Source organism: Acartia tonsa, chromosome 1, assembly GCF_053477335.1.
Source record: "Acartia tonsa isolate MP-2025a chromosome 1, ASM5347733v1, whole genome shotgun sequence".
NCBI classification, from domain to species: Eukaryota; Metazoa; Arthropoda; class Copepoda; order Calanoida; family Acartiidae; genus Acartia; species Acartia tonsa.
The window spans coordinates 24,770,890-24,793,192 of record NC_137260.1 but is presented as its reverse complement, the minus strand read 5'-3'; the positions used below and the strand labels follow the sequence as shown (position 1 = coordinate 24,793,192).

The 22,303-nt window shown below is 30.1% G+C and overlaps 1 protein-coding gene across 1 annotated transcript; it reads left to right on the top strand.

Moving 5' to 3' along the window:
* The first annotated feature begins 5,607 nt into the window (after positions 1-5,607).
* Positions 5,608-21,047, top strand: LOC145332688 (uncharacterized). The gene is made up of 11 exons (XM_080177707.1): positions 5,608-5,799; positions 10,926-11,018; positions 11,362-11,449; positions 13,031-13,091; positions 13,957-14,024; positions 18,279-18,389; positions 18,823-18,913; positions 19,097-19,171; positions 19,495-19,520; positions 20,030-20,102; positions 20,589-21,047. Exons 1-11 carry the CDS (start codon positions 5,739-5,741, stop codon positions 20,883-20,885), a joined length of 1,044 nt encoding a protein of 347 aa, XP_080033833.1. The 5' UTR covers positions 5,608-5,738; the 3' UTR covers positions 20,886-21,047.
* The last annotated feature ends 1,256 nt before the right edge of the window (positions 21,048-22,303 follow it).

The window sequence follows — 22,303 nt, the reverse complement described above, 5'->3', positions numbered from 1 at the left end:
CAATCTGAAAAATCATGTATAGCTTAGTATTACAGACAATTTTCACGAATATTGAATTAAAATATTAATACTAGTTTTGTTAGCCTGGTCCCTCGGCCCCTCGGAGCTAACAAAACTAGTTTTAATCTTACAATTTTAAATTTTGATATCTGCGGAAAGCTGTCTCTAATTCGATGTGATAAAAATTATTTTATATCTTGTATACTAGAAAGTAAAACGATGTCTGAAGCTTAAGATCTCGCTTGCTAATTGTCCTTTGCTCTTCAGGGAATATCCTTACCAGTCATAAGATTGTATATGCTATTTATTTGGGAAAGACATCTACTTCCCATAAAATGTATAATTCCATACTCGTTAGTCATAGGCTTAATCCTTTTCTAATAAAAAACTATTCCTCTTGAAAAATACTTTTGATTTTCAATGGCAAAGTTACCTACATTTACCAAATATCATTTTATAATCCTAGTAATTTATGAAAGTTACTTGTTAAAAGCTAAACAAAGGTAAATTGAGCATTGATGAGTATGTATTGGCAGAGTTTAAAATATTGTAGATGCTAAAAACCCTATCATATAAAGAAGTAACATTTTTTTCTGAAAATAAAGATCAATTTGTTAATAAACTTGGTTTACTTTTTAGAGAAATATTATAAACATATTCTTTGGTTTTAGGCCATCTTTTAACCCCTAGAGGCGAAGGGCGAAGCAGCTAGTGCATTATATAAACTAATAAGATTTTTTGTCTGAAGCTTAAGATTTCAGGAACTAATAAACAGATTGAGTTTAACGCTCTAAGATAGCTTTAACATAGATTCCAGAGCTGGATCTTTAAATGTGCAACCGTTGCCGTTGCCGCTGTCAGAGGTACAGCCACTAACATAGTAGCGATCTTTAAATCAAATTGGCTATGCGTGGCCACGGCTATATGCGATCGTTAAATCACAACCACTTTTTGAATTTTCAGTAAAATAATAATAATAATAATACGTAAAGACTGCAAACATTTAAGTGAGCAACGGCTACACATTTAAAGATCCAGCTCAGTATGATTTTAGTCTACTTTATTTTTAGATTTAAGTTTTTTAAGGGTTTTAAGCTAAATTTCTCTCTCCACCATCTGCAACTTTGTAATAAAGAGTACCTAAATATTAGGGGCGCTTGTAAACATGTAAAGTAGTAAGGTTTTTTATCTCCAGCTAAAGTACTTTTTAGGGAAGCTTGATAAATAAAATAATTGAGACATTTTAAATCACCTTTTCAAAATTTAAGTTAATAAAACAAATAATTAAAAATAAACGTACTGACTTTCTGAAGTTATTACATGATTTGCCTTATTGTTAAAGGAATCTCCTTACAAAGTGTGAAATCGCTGGGACAATTAGAGCTATCCGTATACTGACACAAAGACGGACAGACCAATCCTCAAAGTAATAAGCTTCGCTTTTAATAAATACATTTCTAAAAGCTCCAACTACTTTAGCATTATACAGTTTAAGAAGAAATATCGACAGAAAATTTGGAATTTCATTGACACATTTGCATATTTTCTGGGATGGGGGGAGGCGATCAACCCAATAAAGTGAAATATCCCATGAGCTTAGGTTTGCACCCCTCAATTATAATATTGTAATGCATAGTTCTAAAAGCGGAGCTTTTTAGCATGTAGGCTGTGTTTATACGTTATTAAAATCTAAGTTTTTATTATTAACACTCTATTTTTATAAGGTAAAATCGTCTGATAAAACTGATTATTGAAATCACGATTCTTAAACAATTAGGCATATGTTTTTGTTTTAAAGCATCCAGGATTAAAGAAAATATATAGCATTAAGTTTTGTTTAAACTTTCTATAAAATTGTTTGTTTGTTTGACTGTAATCTTTTTTTGGTCTTCAGTTTTATACATATTATCATCCTTTGTTTTCATACATCTTAATAATAACCTTACCTTGTAAAAATTATCAAAAATATAAAAGGGGGTCTTTCTGTAAATAACAAAGCTAGGGATTTTGAAGTTCAGATTTTCAATTTTCCACATGATTGAGAAAAAAATTTATAAAAACATTATAATCTCTAAACTTGCGTTTTACACATTGATTTAAATCCCTCTAGGTTTTACACATAAATTTGACATTACTTGCTATTATACTAATTGGTAGACATCACCTTGAATAAATTTTTAAAACAAGGATGACAACATCCATAAAAGCGAAGCTTTGAAACGGTAGGACAAACAAACATTAACACTTCATGTATAAAAGTCGAAATAAAATTTTAGGTAAATTTGTTAAAAAACTGCTTAAATACAGGATACTGTTTAAGGACATACTTACATTTTTTACTTGATTATAGAGATGCTTCACTTATAACATTGTCCTTTATTGTCCTAGGAATTATTATTCTAAAAATCAGATCAATCGGATAATTATATCCCATATAAATTCATTGTTAAAAATTTAAAAATGAACATGTTTAAAATGGACATATGGACTTTCTGGGAACGATTATAGAATTGCCATGCTTTCTAAATTGTACATATCTACTACAGGAATTACCTAAATTAACGAAGGAGCTAACCGTGTTGGACGGACGTGGGGACCGACCCAAAAGCTATTTTCTTACATTTTTTTAGGTAATTAAGTTAAAATTGTTTTCCTTATTGGTCCAAGAAACTTTTTTGGGGCAGGTTACCTATAGCTACCCTCCTAAAATAAATCATCCCCAAAAAAACCCTGAATTTTTTTCTTTCAAGTACTAATTTTGAAATGGGGTCCGACTATATGGTAGTAGCCGCTAGTATAAAATTAAAGTAATGATGTAACAGTAGGAAGAAGATTTTTAGACATTATTATATAGCGACAAAAAAACTAATTTCGATTCTTTTGATATTTCTTTTAGTCTACAAACCTTTACAGATAAAATTTAACTTCTTTCACCCACTTGGAGAAATTATTAGTATGTGAAATATTGCAGGGTTCTAAAGGGATAAGACACTGGCCGAAAACTTGTGGTACATTCCCAATGATGATCCACAAAATTAACCTTCTGTAGATTAAATTAGTGGCTGAAACGGTTGAACACCCAACCAATCAAAATTCACTGAAGTTCCGAAAATTATTAAGCCAAAGAATAAGGTAACGTTATTATAAAACTTTGGGAACTGGTGTAATATGCAGCCCATTGCCCTCTCTTTCTCTCTGGAAATATTGCCTTTTTAATCGTTGGTTTGAAATAAAAAGCAATTCATACGATTACGGACAACAATATGACGTTTTAATTTGAAGAAAAAATAAAGTTTGATATAAAAGATCATACAACCCTGGTATTAAGACACAAAGACAGACAGAGAAAGGAAAGCGTATAGATTAGATTTGCAACTAAAAAGTAACATTGTGACGAAAAGCAAAAATGCTCTACTTTACCATCATGGAGAGGGGGGGAGGGGGTTGGTTGAGGGTCAATAACAAAATTCAGGAAATTTTCTATTTCTTATCTTTTTAAGATTAATTATGAGACTAATAGAAAGAAAATTGGAAAATACTTTTATTTGACCAAATATTATTATTACATCTTTATCTCAGATTCTCTATATTATGTTCTGTTTAATAGCAAAGCTACTCTATAGGTGACCAGGACTGTCCGTCATATAAAGATTTTTCACTGTCTTTCCTTTTTTTCTTTTCATTTTCGAATTTCTTGCTTTCTTTTACATTTTACAAATATTGCTTTGTATAGGGATGATAGTTTTGGACATAATTTACCTTTTGATTTTGATTTAGCATAATAATTATTATTACCTTTTTTTATTTTTGTTAGTGAAAACCCTTATGTTTGGACTATGCTTTTCAGGAGTTTCTATTGGACGTAATTGCCCTGTGTTTAGTAAACAGGGACAATTATATTTGTAACAAAAACAGCAATAATATCAACAAGAAAGGAGTAAGTATATGAAATTCTGAAAAGATTCGAACATGTTCTGGATTTACAACTAGAAGACATCGAACTGAAATTATCCATCAATAAAAGTAACATAATTTGTGCCTGTGTGTATGTCTGTAGCGAAGGATCTTGCTATTCGTTGAGCCGATATGGTTCTCCTTTACAGCGTAGCTTCTTATTCAAGGAAGGTATATAACAATTTTGGGTTAGAGAATCATCACCCTCCCAAGAGAAATCTTCCATGGAAAAAATGAACAACGCACAATCGTTTTTTTTACTTTATCATTTTAAAAGTAAAATTGAAAGTGGGGGCCTCAAGTGCCCTTAGGGGATTTTAAAGGATAATCTTACAAAGAGAAGCTTCACTTTCCAAGCTTGACCATTGATTACTAAATAAACACATGCGTCAATCTTTAGTACATATTTTTACACTTAACAATAGATATATGATCCGCTTGAGTTACGCAGCTACTCTTACAAAAGTCCTTCCGTATATATTTTCATCGTAGAAATAAATATTATCTTTGTTAATTGGCTCATTTTAACAATTTAGATTGTCAGCTTTAATAATCTTTCAATAACTTACCTTAAACAAGGGCTCAGCAGCCGCACATCAGCAACCTATAAGCCTCAGATAAATCAACCTTTTACAATTTTAAAAATTAGGTTGAAGTCTATGTAAACCTAACGCAAATATTGCAATACCTCATTTCAAAGATATGAACCATACGGGTTTCAATTTGTGGATTAGTCGCGGCTTCCTAGCCCTGTCTTAAACTATCAAAGAAAGATGAAATATTAATATTAGTTATTTTCCTTAATGCTCCCAAATGATTGTAATGTGTAAGCTTGATAGTTAATGCTGTGCTAATAATAGACATTATTTTCCTTGTGATCAAATATTAACATTTTTTTTATAGTGTATTGCAAGTGCCAAAATGACTAACACTGCATTATAATCCTGGTTTCTAAAAAAATTGCATACATCCAAAAGCAAATAATAACTAATCAGACAGTCTGACTAACGAACATTAACAAATATAAAGTTACAACAGATTTAAAATCTTAATAAAACTATCAAAAATTTACTTAAATACAGGATGTTTTTTTAGTAATCTGGACGTACTTACATTTGAAATTTTAATATAGAATGATGATTCGCTTATATTATAATGCCTAGTTGTCCTAGGAATAGTTTTTGAAAAGAAATCAGACAATATTTTTAAAGAAGCTAAAATATGTTTTAAATAAACAAACAAACTTTAAAGTATGCTTAATTTTTTTCATATTCTAAACTTCATAAAAATAATATTTTATATTCACTTAATCTCCCAAATTTATATCCACCCCCGCCCTTTCTCCCCCCACTTAATCCCCAATTTACTCCAACAGGTTTAACATCATCCAAAGAGACATTAGGTTATATGGGGGTGATAGGGAAGAACAACATGGGAAAAGGGGAAAATCTGGGAAACCAAAATCATCTCGTAAGATTTTCTTGGCGGATAATTCTCTGTTATTCTCTGTTTAAGATTTCTACATCTCCGAGAGATTACATATTATAAGGCTAAAAGTGGGGAGAAGGCTTTTTACATATATTATTAGACCCACTACCCTTTGCGCTCCATGCCCCCTGTATGTTAGAATGTATAACCAATGACCTATTACACAGTTATAATGGAATTTGGCATAGTCGGGGCTTATTATCATAATAACTAGTATTAAGTATGGTTAAGTGCCTAGGAGTGTGATTATCAATATTATGTTATATATATTGTTAAAGTTATCATAGTGAACCAACATGTGTAGAATAAAGAGGCCTGTTCCTATTTTGCTTTGGGTTGCCTTGCTATGGCCTGTAGGTAAGGATAGGTTAGATAAAGGCCTTATGGAAGCCCGGTATGGTTTTAGTCTAGAACAAGAATGAAAAAAAAAATAAAAGGGATCTATAGGCCATTCAATTGTATAACAAGAGAAAAGGGGTTTAAAGATTGATCTTTTGTTTTTACTATTTAGACACTTTCATATTAGTGTTTTCATGAAGTCATTTATCTTTCCATTTTTAGATTTTCAGATTAAAATACATTATTTCTTAATCAGACCAAGAAATCGAACGATTAATTTTTGTTAATACCGCACATTGACAATGATATATATGTAGAATGAATATATTACAGGTTTTTGATAAAAAAAATTTGATAGATATTTTTCAAAATTTCTCAATAGAACATTTAAAGATGAAAAAGCATCTAAGGACCACTTTAATAAACAACTAGCGGCTTCGCCCCTAGCCTCTAGGGGCTTTTTTCCTAAAGGTTGAGGGGAAATTTTCAAAAATATTGTTTACATTTCTTTTTTCTTTTTTTTTTACATTTTTTATATATTTTCTGTATTTTATAACTTTATATAACACCAACCAAGAAAATAGCCTAAAACCACCACAGGACCAGTAGGTATATATCCTGAAGAGTAAAACAATCGGTTCAGTGGTTACCTAGATCTTAAGGGACAGACGGACAGACGGACAGACAGACAGAAAGACGGACGGACAGATAGATAGACATCAAGCTACTTTGTATTATATACTTAACCCTAAGATATTCAACAAATGGATTTTTAAGCTAATTTCTAAAAAGAAACATGGTTGGTTGGTTTTAATTGTGTCAAACGAACATAGCGATTAGATCCGTTTATAAAATTAAATTAAACAGACAATTGCACATCCTGTTGACAATTAGAATTTTTATTTTATGTGATGGTTATAAAATTTTAATTATAAACTTTACCTTATCTACATCTACAACTCTTATGTACCTTATTCGTAAAGATACAATCTTAAATTTATTCTTATCATTGCATTTATGAATCAAAATTACTTCTTTTACACACATGTATTTTTTATGCAATATTTATGAAGGATGCTGTGAGTATTGGTGCAAAAAATATGACGTAACAAAAAAAATTAGCCAATGAGAGGCCGTTATTGACCAATGGTAAAATTTATAGTGGACTCTCATTGGCTAATTTTTTTGTTACGTCATATTTTTTGCACCAATACTCACAGCATCTTTATGAAGACACTTATAAGCACTTTTATGATATTATGTACTATTTGATAAAGGTATACTTCTTAACTTTAAATTTGCTTTTTTAAATCATGAATTAATTTCTATGATTTAGTTATATTAATAATGACTTTTGTATTTATTTATATATAGGAATTAAGAAAATTATTAGCTGAAATAACTGCTGGAAAAACATATTAAGTTCTGTAGGGGACTTTTTGAAATACTTATTGCATCCTTAGGTAATTACGTACCTTCTGTTAAAAAAAAAGATTGGACTTTTTCAAAGATGTGTAAGGAAAAGCACAGCTTAACTACACATTAAGTGTATGTAGGTCCTATTAACCTTCTTTCATCAAAAGAAAGCTCTTATCGTTGCAGGGGATATTTGAATTTAACTATTGATTATAAACCAAGCACGATGTTTTCTGTAACAATTAAGTGTAATCCAATTATAAACAGAGGCAGTGTTTAGCAAATAAACTTTTTCTTTTGTTTTTTATAAAGATGGTTTTAAAGGAACTTTCATGTAAGATTAAGAAATACAAATAAATAGTCTTTAGTTGCATGTTTGGTTGTTTAGTTATTAATTATAAAATGATTTTTAATGAACTTAGTTTTTCTCAGCATTTTTAAGTATTCAGACAGACCATCCTTTTAAAAAGACACACACACACACTTAACTTGTTGGAAAGTGTTGTAAGCTTTGAAGAGCAAAGTGCAGAAAAGAATTTAATAAAACTCCTTAAGAGTTAATCTTTAGAAAGCTCTAAATATAATTTACATGGCAAGAATTTCATCTCCAACATTTATTTCAACTTAAAGTATTTTACAATTAACTTTTGTTTTTACAAAAAGTTTATATTTTTGTTCTAGAATTACTATATATTTTTATTGCCTTTTTTGTTTACAGATTGAGTTTATTTAAAACCATTTTTTAATAGCGCAGCTAATCTATACTATGGTCGGTCTATACGTTACTTCGTCCGATACGGTCAAGGATATTTTTTATATCTTTGCCGTTTATTAACAAGTTTTAAAATTGCTTATAGTTTTAGCATTTCAAGTGATTTATTTACAATACCTGCCAAATATTCCTTTTAAATAGTTTGAAAATATCGAATGAGGACAATTAATTATTTTATGTTTAACTTTAATATTTCCACAATTCTTAATGAATATAAAGGTTTAATTCTTCCAAATGCAAAGACCACTCAATGAAATCAATTCGAATTCTAAGGGTATAAAAACTCTTTTAACATTTTTTACGCTTCTGCAAGTGGTCGTACAACCTTTATCGTCCATTTTTCGTATAGAAAGTTTACTTAAAACCAGAAATTATTTCGAAACTTTAACTTCAAGAAATTCATAACAAAAACGATAAAATTACGAGAGTTAGCAAGTTCAATTTTTTTTAGATTAACGTCGTGAATAAGAGATACGCGTTCAATTAAAATGTGTAGTGTAGTGCACATTTAGAAATCAAACACTTTGTCAAGTTCAAAGTAACAAAAAATTACACAAAATATATGATAGCAAAGGACTTTACGTATAAGGGATGTACAGAACCTGATCAAATAAGTGCTGTGATGTTAAAATATTATTTTATATTCTTGAATTAAATCATGAATACACTGTTGTTAAAGACAAATCGATTCATATTATCCAAGACTATTCAGTACATCTAGATACATGTGTAATTCAAATATCTACTTCATATATACTGAAAAGTTGTTATTTTTTTACCAGCATCAAGTCTTTAATCACATATCATTTGAACAAAAATACTGCCTTTGCGTCTAAAGAATTTAAGATAGACTAAATCGGTTAATTTAGATCTAACTAGTATGTTATGTTAGACATATTTTGTTTTGGCCTTTTTACTTTTTAAACTATCAAATAATTATGAATGTCTTAAAACAAGTGTATATTTTTATGTCTATGTTTCATTACCATTAACGTATTTTTCTTATAGGAAAGACTTTGTTAAAAGGGTATATCTATAATACAAAGTAGAACGATGTCTGTCTGTCCGTCTGTCTGTCTGTCTGTCTGTCTGTCCCTTAAGATCTCGGTAACCACTGAACCGATCGGATTCTACTCTTCAGGGTATATACCTATTGGTCCTGTGGTGGTTTTAAGCTATTTTCTTGGGGGGTGGGACACCCCCAACCCCCCAAAAACAAAAAATCCCCCCCCTCAATTTTTTTTTTTTTTTGCTGAAGATTTCCTTGGTCCTTTAACGAATTTCGCCTTGATTTTTTTATCACCTCTTGGGGCAAAGCCCCTAGAGGCTAGGGGCGAAGCCGCTAGTATGTGATAAAACACCTTTAGAATTTGTCTCTAGCAAGATTTATACACTTACTTTATATAAGTTGTAATGTTGTTGCAGTCAGTGTATTTCAAAGAGACACTCTCGAAATAAGATTAAGTTGCATAGCACCTCTAAAAAGACCTCTTCCCTCACTATGTTACAGTCTGTTTTTTTCTTCATTTGCCTCAGAAAATAATGTTTGTATTTTCTATCTAGGTTTAGAGATAACTTATGTGATGATAATGATACCATAAATCTTAACCTTTTATCTATTATTTCATTTTATTATCAAAAGTATCTAAAGCTGATGTTTGGAGCATTTTTAATACCATATTTTTTTTGTGTAGCATATCAATAAATGCTATACTTACCTACCTTAAAAAAGAAAAACTAGTGTATGTAAGTTTGATCAGAAAACCTTTTCTACTTTTTACTTCATAGGGGTTTTCCTATATCACCTCTGGACCTCTAACAAACTTGTTAAATAAAGTATACTTTTAGTGGTTTTTTTTGGTTATGTCAGTTTAGGCTAGAGGAGCCCAATAGCAGCAGAGGGGGGGGGGGGAGGTAATGGACAGGACTTTACACAGAGTCTAGAAATGAGGGGGAAGTGTGTTAATCGATTAATAGGTTTGAGTGAAACACCATTTTTACACCTTTATTCTCTCAAATATAGCCATCCTCTTTAATTACAATATCTGCGGATATGTTCCATATTAACTCTATGATTTCCCCTGAAATTCTAATCCTCCTATTAATAATCCTTTGCTTTTAATTTAATTTATATAAGTATCTTGCTATAAGATGATATGGGAAAATGTAATTTTTTTTGCGGAAAAAATGATACAATCAAAAACTGGTTGACAATGAGTTTCCTTTTAATTAGTCCGCACATTACACATTACAAAGTGTGTAATAACAAACTTGAATATCTTATGTAACGTATACAACAATAGAGATTAATTTTTTTTACTGCGTTAACTTCGAATTATCACAATATAAAACATTTAGTATAATAGCACAATTTGCAATGGTACTTATCACAATTAATTATTTCTAAAATAACGAAATTTTAAAGTTATTTGATCTTTAAATATCTTTCTACTTCATGTAATAAATTTATTCAAATTATCTCCATTAAATGGTTAACTGATCATTATTCTTTACAAAATTATTGCAATAAATATATTGCAATATTTTTTAATATTTGATTTGCTTTTTGCACAATCCATACTCTTTTCTTTATCAGGTGTCCTATTTTTATAAATTAAAGAATTTGAACCTAACAGAAAAGCACAGGAAACTTCAAATTATTGTTTGTTTTGTTTTGCTGTATGTAGACCTGAACCAGGGACAATGGACCAGATTGTAACAAACAAAAGAAAATTTCCCCACAACCCAATTCCATCTTCCCTCCTTCTTACCCTACTTCCTTTTAGTTACAGCATAACAAGTTTTACGCCAACATTGCTCTACATAAACATCCAAATTTTCAGCAATTTCAAATGGAATTAATTTTCTGAATTACAGCCCCTGCACTGGCTTAACCATATTGTAAACTGAGAGCACTAATTATTCAGCCACTGAACTCCCACTTTCCTTGTTTTAGATTATGGTGAAGGAGGGGAGGCTGAGGGTATGGCCTATCTGACCCACAGTCTCCAGGTTGAACAGGTTGTTGTTCCTACTTACGGTATTTCAGGTAAGCCTCTAGTTTTGTAACTACTCTATAAGTTTGGTGTATCTGGACAAAATGTCCAGCCCCTACTTAACCTAACCTATTTAAAAAACATGCCCTAAAATGGTTGCAATGTTGCATATGACTTTTTATGATTGTAAAATCGCGATTCCTCTAATCTAAATAAAAAAGCAACATCATTTTTTTCTTCTTGAAACATTAATTTTTGTTTTGTTATTTTGGAACTTCTATGTGAAAGAAACTAGATTAATTTACTTTGATTGTACTTAGGTAATAGTTATGATAAATCTGACAATGTACAATCATTGTTTCCCTGTCACTTTTTTCTAATTAACATTATTTTCAGGAAATCATGCCATACTATCCTGTTTCTATTCAAGTACAAGTTCTATCTATTCAGTGAGCTGGTACAAGAATGGTCTCGAATTTTACAGGTCATTTCAAAACTGTGTAAAATTTGGAAATAGCTCACAGTACATGTTAGCAAAATATACGTTTTTTTTAAGAATTTGTTTTCTTTACAATATGCAAAATAAAACAACAAATGTTTGGTCTTCTCCCAATATAAAAAAAGCTTTCATAAAAAAATTATTAAATATTATCATTAAATTATTAAGATAGTTATTTATCACATCGCAAAATAGGCAGCTATAAGCAGAAATAAAAATTTAAAAAATAAGATTAAAACCATTTTTGTTAGCCCCGAAGGCCCAGTCTATCAAAATTTATTTTTATTTTAATATTTGTAGAAAACTTCTACAGTGTGTTTTTTTATGAGAACTTTTTTGAAAGCAAGTTTACCCCACTTATAGTTATCAGAATTTAATGATTAATGACTTATTTTCTGCGTTTTTTAATGCAATTAATAAAACAACAAAAAAAATATTACAGTTTTGGTTTAAAAAGTACAGTAAAATCTAAAATTTAGGTGTCAACATCTAAAAGTGGTTTTAGCGCATTTTTCTTATGTTCATATCTTCTACCTTTTGCAAGAATGGCTACAAAACGCTTCAAAGTTCAGATAAAGAGCTAAAAATTGATACAGATACTATTGGGGACATGTACTAGAATATATCAAAGAAGGCTATATCTCAATCAGGGAGGGAGTACTGGCCCCCCGAAGCCGACTACTGAAAATCCAATTTTTTTTTCTTGCAAAGGGTAGAAGATTTGAGCATAAGAAAAATGCGCTAAAACCTTTTTTAGATGTTTTCACCTAAGGTTTGAATTTTAGATTTTACTGTACTTTTTAATTTAAAAAAAACTGAAATATTTTTTTAATGTTCTATTGATTGCATTAAAAAACGAAGAAAATAAGCCATTAATCAATAAATTCTGATAACTATGAGTGAGGTAAAATTGCTTTCCAAAAAGTTCTCATAAAAAAAACATACTGTATATTTGTAATCATGATTTTTCAGTATGGCTGAGAACCGGTTCTAATTCAGCGGATATTATTCGGTTTGGAAGCCTTACTGGAATGATTATTATCGGTCCCTGTCCTTAGGTTCATAAAAGGAAGAGTCAAGTTTTATATGTAAATAAATCTATCTTGCAAAATTGATTTTGCAACTTTCTCATGTAATACACAAGTTTATAAAATGTTTATAAATACGAATCTTTTCTACTTTTAGTATGGGTCAGTCCTCATGTCTGAAAGTAATTTTTAGTTTTAAAACATTGCATGATTATTTCTGTAACAGCTTATATAATATTTTATCATTAAATTTATCTAAAGAAGCATAGGCATATTCTTTACAAAAAAACTATTAAAAGCTAAATTTGCATGATTAACTCATAAGTTTGTAAATTATTAAAGAATTGCCTATGGTTTCAAATTATACTTATTATTATAGAACCACTATACAAGTGTTCAATTATTATTAATTGCCGTTAAAGTGAAATATGTTTTATATATAAAATGACTGACACGCTCTAAATATAGGAAAACTTGTGCTCTCACAATGCTTTATATATGCATGTTATAAAAATATACATATTTATATATTGTTTAGTTATCTGCCAAGCTTGAATGACCCGATACGAATCTATCCATTAGAGGGAATACATGTTGATGTAAGTGTTATATATTGTAGCGAGCCCACTCGGTAACTCACAATGTCTATCCGTTAGTAATGCTATGTCGGAAATGAGATTTATTCGGATGTTTTAACTTGGACGTGGTTTTTTTTGTGTGAAGATTTCTTAAGAAATATCACTTTGATCGTCCAAACATCCGTTGCACAATGGAGTCCAATTAATTTCTACAAGAAAATATAACTACGGCTTGGGGAAATTAGATTACTATTCCGATGTATTATGAAAAAATCCATTTGTAAATATGATGGTTGTAAAAATGACTGATACAATGGGATTTTTAAATTTCATGTGAAAATTCCCCTACTTATAGAACATCTAAATATTGCTACTTGTTGATGATGTTTATAAATAAAAGAAAACAAGTTCAAGCTTATCAATTTACTGTGATAAAGATTATGTTCCTATGGCATGGCTCTGTTCCTACAACTGACAGACACAGTGATTGTATTTTTGTCAAAATTCTTTATACAATTTGTATAACCTATCTATAATACAAAGTAGCTTAATGTCTGTCCGTCCGTCTGAAGCTTAAGATCTCGGTAACCACTGAACCGATTGGATTCTACTCTTCAGGGAATATACCTACTGGTCCTCTGGTGGTTTTAGGCTATTTTCTTGGGGGGGTGGGACACCCCCAACCCCCCCCCAAAAAACAAAAAAAAATCCCCCCCCATTTTTTTGTAGGAGATATCCTTGGTCCTTTTTTTGTAGGAGATATCCTTATTTTAGATATTCTTATTTTCTTTTTTACGAATTTCACCTTAACTCTTTTTATCATCTCTTGGGGCAAAGCCCCTAGAGGCTTGGGGCGAAGCCGCTAGTGATTAATATATTTTTACAGGTAACAAGATCAAATTCTGAGTCTGTACACCTTCAGAACCTAAGTCTTGCAACTACGGGTAGATACAGGTAATATTTATAGTAGAGAGGTACTCTAAAATTGTAGTCTGTACACCTTCAGAACCTTAGCTTGCAACTACGGGTAGATACAGGTAATATTTATAGTAGAGAGGTACTCTAAAATTGTAGTCTGTACACATTCAGAACCTTAGCTTGCAACTACGGGTAGATACAGGTAATATTTATAGTAGAGAGGTATCCTATAGGTCTGAGTCTGTACACCTTCAGAACCTGAGACTTGCTACTACGGGTAGATACAGGTAATAAATAATTATAGTAGAGAGGTATCCTATAGTTCTGAGTCTGTACACCTTCAGAACCTGAGACTTGCTACTACGGGTAGATACAGGTAATATTTATAGTAGAGAGGTATCCTATAGGTCTAAGTTTGTACACCTTCAGAACCTGAGACTTGCTACTACGGGTAGATACAGGTAATATTTATAGTAGAGAGGTATCCTATAGGTCTAAGTTTGTACACCTTCAGAACCTGAGACTTGCTACTACGGGTAGATACAGGTAATATTTATAGTAGAGAGGTATCCTATAGGTCTAAGTTTGTACACCTTCAGAACCTGAGACTTGCTACTACGGGTAGATACAGGTAATATTTATAGTAGAGAGGTATCCTATAGGTCTAAGTTTGTACACCTTCAGAACCTGAGACTTGCTACTACGGGTAGATACAGGTAATATTTATAGTAGAGAGGTACTCTAAAATTTTAGTCTGTACACCTTCAGAACCTTAGCCTTGATACTACAGGTAAATACAGGTAATATTTATAGTAGAGAGGTACTCTTAAATTGAAAGGCAGAAGGAAAATAAGAATTCAACAGTAAAATGAATAGAGTACGTAAACAGAAAAATAAAGAAATTTAATTTGTTGTAAAAAGAAAACTATATGAACCCTGATCTAGACAAAACTTTTCTTCTAATGGTTTGACAAAACTTGATAAAATCAAGTTTCATCTACATACACTCTAAAAAAATATGGTTTTACGAGTTTAAAAAAAACAAGGGTATGATGGTGTTAATCAGGGGCGTCCAAGCTTTTTTTTAGGGGGGGGGGGGGTGGTGGGAGGGGTCAAACAACACTCATTCTACCCTTGTGGACGTACTTTGTGTGAACATTTACATAAATATGACAAATAGTCAAGAATTTTTCGCTTACTTGGGTGCTTGTGGTTCGAAGAGTAAGAGAAATTCAGTTATTCAGTTTCTAGATTGTACCTGGGACATTTTCTATAAAAACTATTACGTACGGAGTGACAGCCACACGTATGGATATTTCCCAATTAAAGAATTGCTGTGCTACAATAAATATTTTTACAGTAAACATAACTAATCTCTTCATTTTATTTCATTTCTCTTTCTCTTGCCATCTTTAAATCTCTTTATAAACTTTTTTTTCTTTGTCCCCCACTTGCTGTTCAATGTTATACCCCCATGTAGTGTATATATGCCAGGGATTTAAAGAGTTAAGACAAAATATTATAAATTTTTTTACATCTCAAATGGTAACAAACTAAATTTCCTTAATGTAGATTAAACTTATTGGTTGAAAAGTTTGGACACTGCTAATTTGTACCAACCATGTTTTCATAATAGTACCTAAAGTTTAAATTCAGCGAATGATTGAGCATGTTGATAAAACTTTGGGTACATAATAATTTACACTGCCATGTCCCCTTCCTCTCTGATAGATTCCAAGATTATTTAATATTCAATTTTCTTGCTTAGAACTACAGACAGACAACTAGCTTGTGAGTTGGTTTATATTTATATTAGACTAACCTTCATATTATTGTTAGACAAGACATTAAAGCTAATTTTTAAAACAAGCTTTTTTTGTAACAAGCTGTTTTTTTTAAATCTAAAGATGTAATTTAACAGTGATACAGCTACTCTATAAATTTTACTATCTGACAGTCACAATGCAATTACGTCACTAATATTAGCAAATGAAATAAATTAAAACAAATATTGCATAAAATCTAATAAACTATAATCTATGTCATACATGGTGATTTAATCAACGTTCTTTCAAAAACATAAATTTTATATAAAAAAATCTAAACAATTATCAGACGCAATCCTTTTGATTTTAACTAACTGCACTTTACTCTTATTTATATTCTAATATTGTGAGATGTGCTACTATGAGCATAGTTGTTCCTGTGCATAAATTAGAAATTTTATCATTTTATTTTTATTTCTTGTTTAAAAGTTAATTACTTAACAGCATTGTTAAATGTTTTGTTGAAATCAAACTAACAATAATTAAACAAATAAAAAAATCCTAATAGACAATAAGCATCAAAATCTTTGAGTTTTGAATAATAAAACATACCAAAAAGGCATCTTATAAATCATAAAGTCAAACTAGCAAATAACGTACGTGGTATACTTAAAGACCTTCTTGTTTAAACTATCAAAACTAATTAACTAATAAAAAAGGAACCATAGGAAATATTTTTATAAGTTATAAGTTTCATTATGACCATTCAATTCTTTCATACTTAGATATTCAAAATTGTTTTTTTTTCCTGGCATTATATGGCAATGATGTACAGACACTAATAAAATAACAGTTTCAACTTTATAAAGATAACAGCACATATAATAGCAAAAGTGAACATAAATTTTGACTTTAAAACTTTATTTACAATTTTACAGGATGGCAAATGTAAATAAAAGAAATTGTAAGAGATCTCAAGTACTAAAATCCTGGTAAATGTTATCCAAATATAATTCTTCTAGACTATATATAGTGTATATAGGGGGTACCATAGATTCGTTTCTGTTACAATTTTAAAACAGGACCAATCATTCTGGGTGTTATGGATGCATGAATTACATTAATTCATAAATTTTCCATTCCTTTCCAGTTGCAGCTAAAATCAGCGAACTAATTCCAGGAAAAGTGCAGCTGCTAGATCTATGAAGTATCAAAATTCTACCATTTGAATTGTTAGTGCAATACTTTAGAGTTAAATTCATGTATGAATTTAAACTTAACATAGCCCCTCGCTCATTTTTTAACATGTGGAAAACACGAGGACATATGTCCCAGGGTAATATTAGGCTTAGAAACCAAGAAGATTATAGCATCCCATTTGCCAGATTAAACTTGGTTAACAATCTTCCACTTTGTACTCTTCCAGCCACCTGGAATGCGTTTTTCATTAACAATAGCTTTATAGTGGAACAGGCAACTTCTAGATTTAAATTTTATAAAAAATTGAAAAGTAAGCTTTTAGATAGTATTGTAGTTGCCTGTGAAAGGCTATTGTGTTCCTTCTGTGACCTTAACATTAATCTATGATTGTTCAAGTCAACCTGTAGCTTACCTTTTGATTGCTTAAAATATATACATTTTTTATAATCGCACAGAGACCCCATTTTTTCTCCACTTTCCTATCCCCCCCCCCCCCCTACTTTTCCTAAACATCCTTCCTTGCATATTGCTGTATATAGTGTACATATATTACTTATATATAAGACCGCTTAAAAAAACATTTAAATCGAAGTCTAAAATTAAAAGGCTGTCAACACCGCTCTCAGGCGTTTTTCAGTCCTTGGATACTTGTATTATATTGTGTTAATCCTATAGTATTCATTGTTTATATAAAAAATTGTTTATTAATAAATTCTTAATGCAATGTAATTACCATTTATAAATGTTGAATATTAAATGTATATGTTGTTTTGTCCCAATAAATATTTGAATTTGAATTTGAAAAATGTAAGTTATAAATGGTGATATATCTCTGAACCATATAAAAATGGCGATGAATTTAATAACTTTGGCCAAAGAATTCCGAATGACGTCTTATGTGAAGATTGAATTATTTTAAGATGACTCATTCGTGACATTTCGGACAAAAAAAAATTCAGATTTATCCCCTTTTTTATAGACACTATAAAGAGCTTCAACTATAGCTTTTAGTTTTTTTAGCTGTTTTAATTTTCATCTAGTTAAAGCTGTTAACTTAAAATTTGGTGATATATATTTGCATGGTTCCTTTTTATGATTACAATACAAACCATTTCTTGTTCCCTCATGGTGTATATAAAGAATGTTGAAGAAGGGAGAATTTGAATTTTAAATTGCATTTATGGGAGAGACAAAATGTTTCTAGAATTAATCTTATCCCTGTAAAATATCTACTAAAATCTGGATATAAAACACATTTTTTTCACTTCCTATATACAATTTTTGAACTATTTTTTCATATTTATTTATATTATTTTTTATACAGATGTGAGGTATCTAGTGAGGCCCCTGTATTTGCCACAGATAGTAAATATGGAGATCTGTTGGTTATTGTTGTTCCTACCTCACCTCCTAATATTCAAACACAAAAATACAGGTTAATTAAAATTGTATAACATGTTTAGGGCTAAAATATGAATTTAAGATAATTTTCTCTGTTATGAGTAGCACTCTGCTTTACTTTAAAGTGCCTCGAATACAACTTCCCCCTCATTTTTAAAATGAAAGGTGGGATATAGCCATTTGGGTAGGCCATAACACCGCGGGACCTTTATTGTGGTGCGAAAACCCTGCTAGGTAATAAATTCCCAAAATAAATAAAAGTAATAACAAACAAACGAAATTTTGTGGTCGACCAGGCACTTTGAGGGAAACCACCATTTTCACCTAGGTGAATTCTTTAAAGTTCCTCCAGGAACAGAAATTAAAATTGTAATAGATTAATAATACTTTAATACCCAGTTTTATATATACACATCTACCAATAAATTATTTTCAATGTATTGTTATCTATCTATCTAAATTTTCAGGTATGCTCCTGGAGAAATCCTGGAAGCCAATTGTTCCTCTGAGAACAGTAAACCTGGTGCAAACCTCACTTGGTATATTAATCAACGGCCTGTAAGTCAATTCTTGCTTCAATCTATAATTATTTGTGATGATCCATTAATTTGTTTGTTTATTAATCCATTATCCATCTATCCATACTCCTATCTAAAAATTAATCTATACTTAGATATAATCAAATCATTTGTCAATCTATTCCTCAATCTATCCATCTAACCATGTATCTATTATATTCAGGCAACACCAGATATGTTGATACCTTACCAAAGTATAAATATTCCTCTTGGCTTTGATTACATCCATACTTCCAGGAAATTACACAGTTTGATGCTTTTTTTTATTGGTAAAGTGAAAGGATATATGTGACCTTGGACCTAAAAAGTCCTATCTAATTACTAATAAAATCTAAATTTATAAAGCTTTTTCTATTTTGAGATATACACTGATACAGGACGGGAGTGTACACTGCAATAGTTTAATTTTTCGGCAACCATTTTCATTCTTCCATAAAATATACAAGCTAGTGCTACCACTGGAAGTAACTTACACTTTAATATTAGGAAGGTTTTTTTTTATTAATGTGCTTTGTCCTATCCATGAATCCTTACATCTTTCTTATGTGTAATTACTGTAGGTTGGGACTCAGATACAAGATTAAAAGGTAAAAATAATCATTTAATCTAACTACTCACACTTTCTTTCCTTTTAAATAATTAATATTTTAAGCAAACTTTTCGTAAAAGAAGGGTCATGGAGTATAGAGCGGTAAATTCAATGATTGGACTATAAACAATTTTCTGTAAATTTCAGTCTATAATTAGGAAGTAAAACTTAAATAAAGATAATAATAATTTTATTTTCCTCACATGTTTTATGTAGGTTTCATGTTTTTAATCTAGTTTTAGAAAATTGACCTTTTTAAAGCATTTTTAAAATAGTTTATTATTTGTCTTTAATTTGATAGAAGTTGTCTCGACAACAACCTCTAGGGGAATGCGGGAGAGGCCAAAAAAATAAACTAAACCCACTCTCAGATACTTAAAAAGCTCCCCTAAAATGTAAAACCATTTTGAACCAGCCTCAAACATAAAACCTTACTACTTTAAATTATAGGATTATACAACTTATACATTATATTGATGGATTTAAAAGCAATATTTTACATGTTAGGGAGGACTTTGAGAACGATGAAAAGGTCATCAGCATTAAGTGTGCTGCTTCTATATTCAACGTTTATTACAAGGTAATCAGTTTTAAATCATAGATAGATATATAAATCCTTTTAAAAAGTAATAGAATGCCTATGTGTCTGTCCTGATGTATAAAAAAAATCTCGCTTACTGCTGTGCAGCTTTTCATAGGTCCTTGGAAGGTTTATTGTTTTGGGGGAGTGTATACCACCAGTCTTACAAGAGAATTCAATCCATTTTTTACTTTACTTTTTAAAACTCAAATTTAAAAAGGGTGGGAGGGGATAAAAAATACTAGAAAATCTTAATATTTTATGTTTAAAGAAGAATACAGATTTAGTACAAATGTTAAAATTAATTATCTAAGTAATGTCGTATGGTAATCTGTTTATTAAAAAAAGTTATTGATATATTATTATGATTAGAGTACAATTATGATATATTTAAATCTTTAATGTTATTTTTAATCTAAAAATTACATATAATTATTACTGTTCTTTACTTTATGAGTATATTCTCTACAATAATATCAAATCTAGACTGTTGAGCACGCTATCCGACGGTCAAGACGTCGGTCCCCCAGCTCTCAAGCGCCCTCTTCTGACACGAAAATATTTCAACTCGAGGATATCGACGACGAGAACGAGAGCGAGAATGATATTGACAGGGTAGCCACTGAGAGCGAGGGAGAGGCTGACGGAGGTGGCGGATTTTTTAACCTCAACACAAACGGAAATCGCGGATTTTTAAGTTCTAGTGTTAGCATATATGTGTTTAGATATCAGTATTTAACTATTATTGTTGCCATTTTATATATCACTTTTTTATCCTTTTAATTCAGCTTTTAACTATTTCTTTCAATTATATATAAACATATCATATAACATATACACCAAATATGAAATAAAATTAGGGTTGAGCCAAAATTTTAATATCACAAAAGCTCATTAAATACAATCTTCACACGTATGACATGTATTTTCTGTTTTAAAATTCAACTTTATAGACTTTATAGATAAAATAAGTTAAAAGGTTGTACATTCTGAAATTTTATGTAAAGAAGGTGTATCAACTTTTTTTTTATAGCTAGTCGGTTCTTTTAGTAAGTAGTAGATGTAAAATTTTTCATAGAATTCAGATATGCAATCGGTTTTTTTTGTAGACCTCTTATTTTTTAAGTAACTTAAGTTTTAAAAAAAAAAAATTAAGTCGATTTTAAGGTACTAAAATGCAACAAAAAAAAAGAAAGAAAATGGCCATTATGAACAAAAATAGTAAGATCTTTAATTTGACACCTTACTTTTTCAATTCTGTCAGGTAATTATTGAAAAAATCGATTTTTTTAAACCCACGAGAATAAAAACTTTGAACTTAATTTTATTATTTCACAGATAAAAAAATATGGGTTCATATATACCTTTAGAATCAGAACAATATTACGAATTCATTGTAAGCAAAATTGAAAAAAAAAGTTTACAATATAGTATATAAACTACAATAAAAGGAATTATATGAAAATATCATATTATATTGTACAGGCAATGTCTTAATTCTTGAATTGAGTATAAAAATGGGAAGGGGGTAAAGAGGGGGTAAAAAAGGGAAGACGATAGTGTTGCCTGAACAAAAAATACAATTGGCCATTTGTTTAATTTTTTATTTTTTTACTTTTTTTCAATTTTGCTTACAATGGATTCGTAATATTTTTCTGATTCTAAAGGTATATATGAACCCATGTTTTTTATGTCTGTTTGAGAAAATATTTAGGTCTAAAGTTTTTATTAAACCGAGGTTAAAAAAATAGATTTTTTCAATAATTACTCAACAGAATTTTAAAAGTAAGGTGTCAAATTAACGATCTTACTATTTTTGTTCTTACTGGCCATTTTCTTCTTTTATTTTGTTGCGTTTTAGTACCTTAAAACCGACTTAATTATTTTTTTTAAAAACTTAAATTACTTTAAAAAAAAGAGGTCTACAAAAAAACCGATTGCATATCTGAATTCTATGAAAAATTTTACATCTACTACTTACTAAAAGAACCGGCTAGCTATAAAAAAAAGTTGATACACCTTCTTTAAAATAATATTGAGTATTTAAAATTATTTGTGAATATATAAATTTTTATTAGGGATGCAGGGACGAATTAAGGACTGATAAATTTTTGTTCCATTTCATCAAACTAAATATCATCTTTTCTCACATTGAAAAATGTTAAGGGGATAATTAGTTTATTTATCATTGATCAATCCCT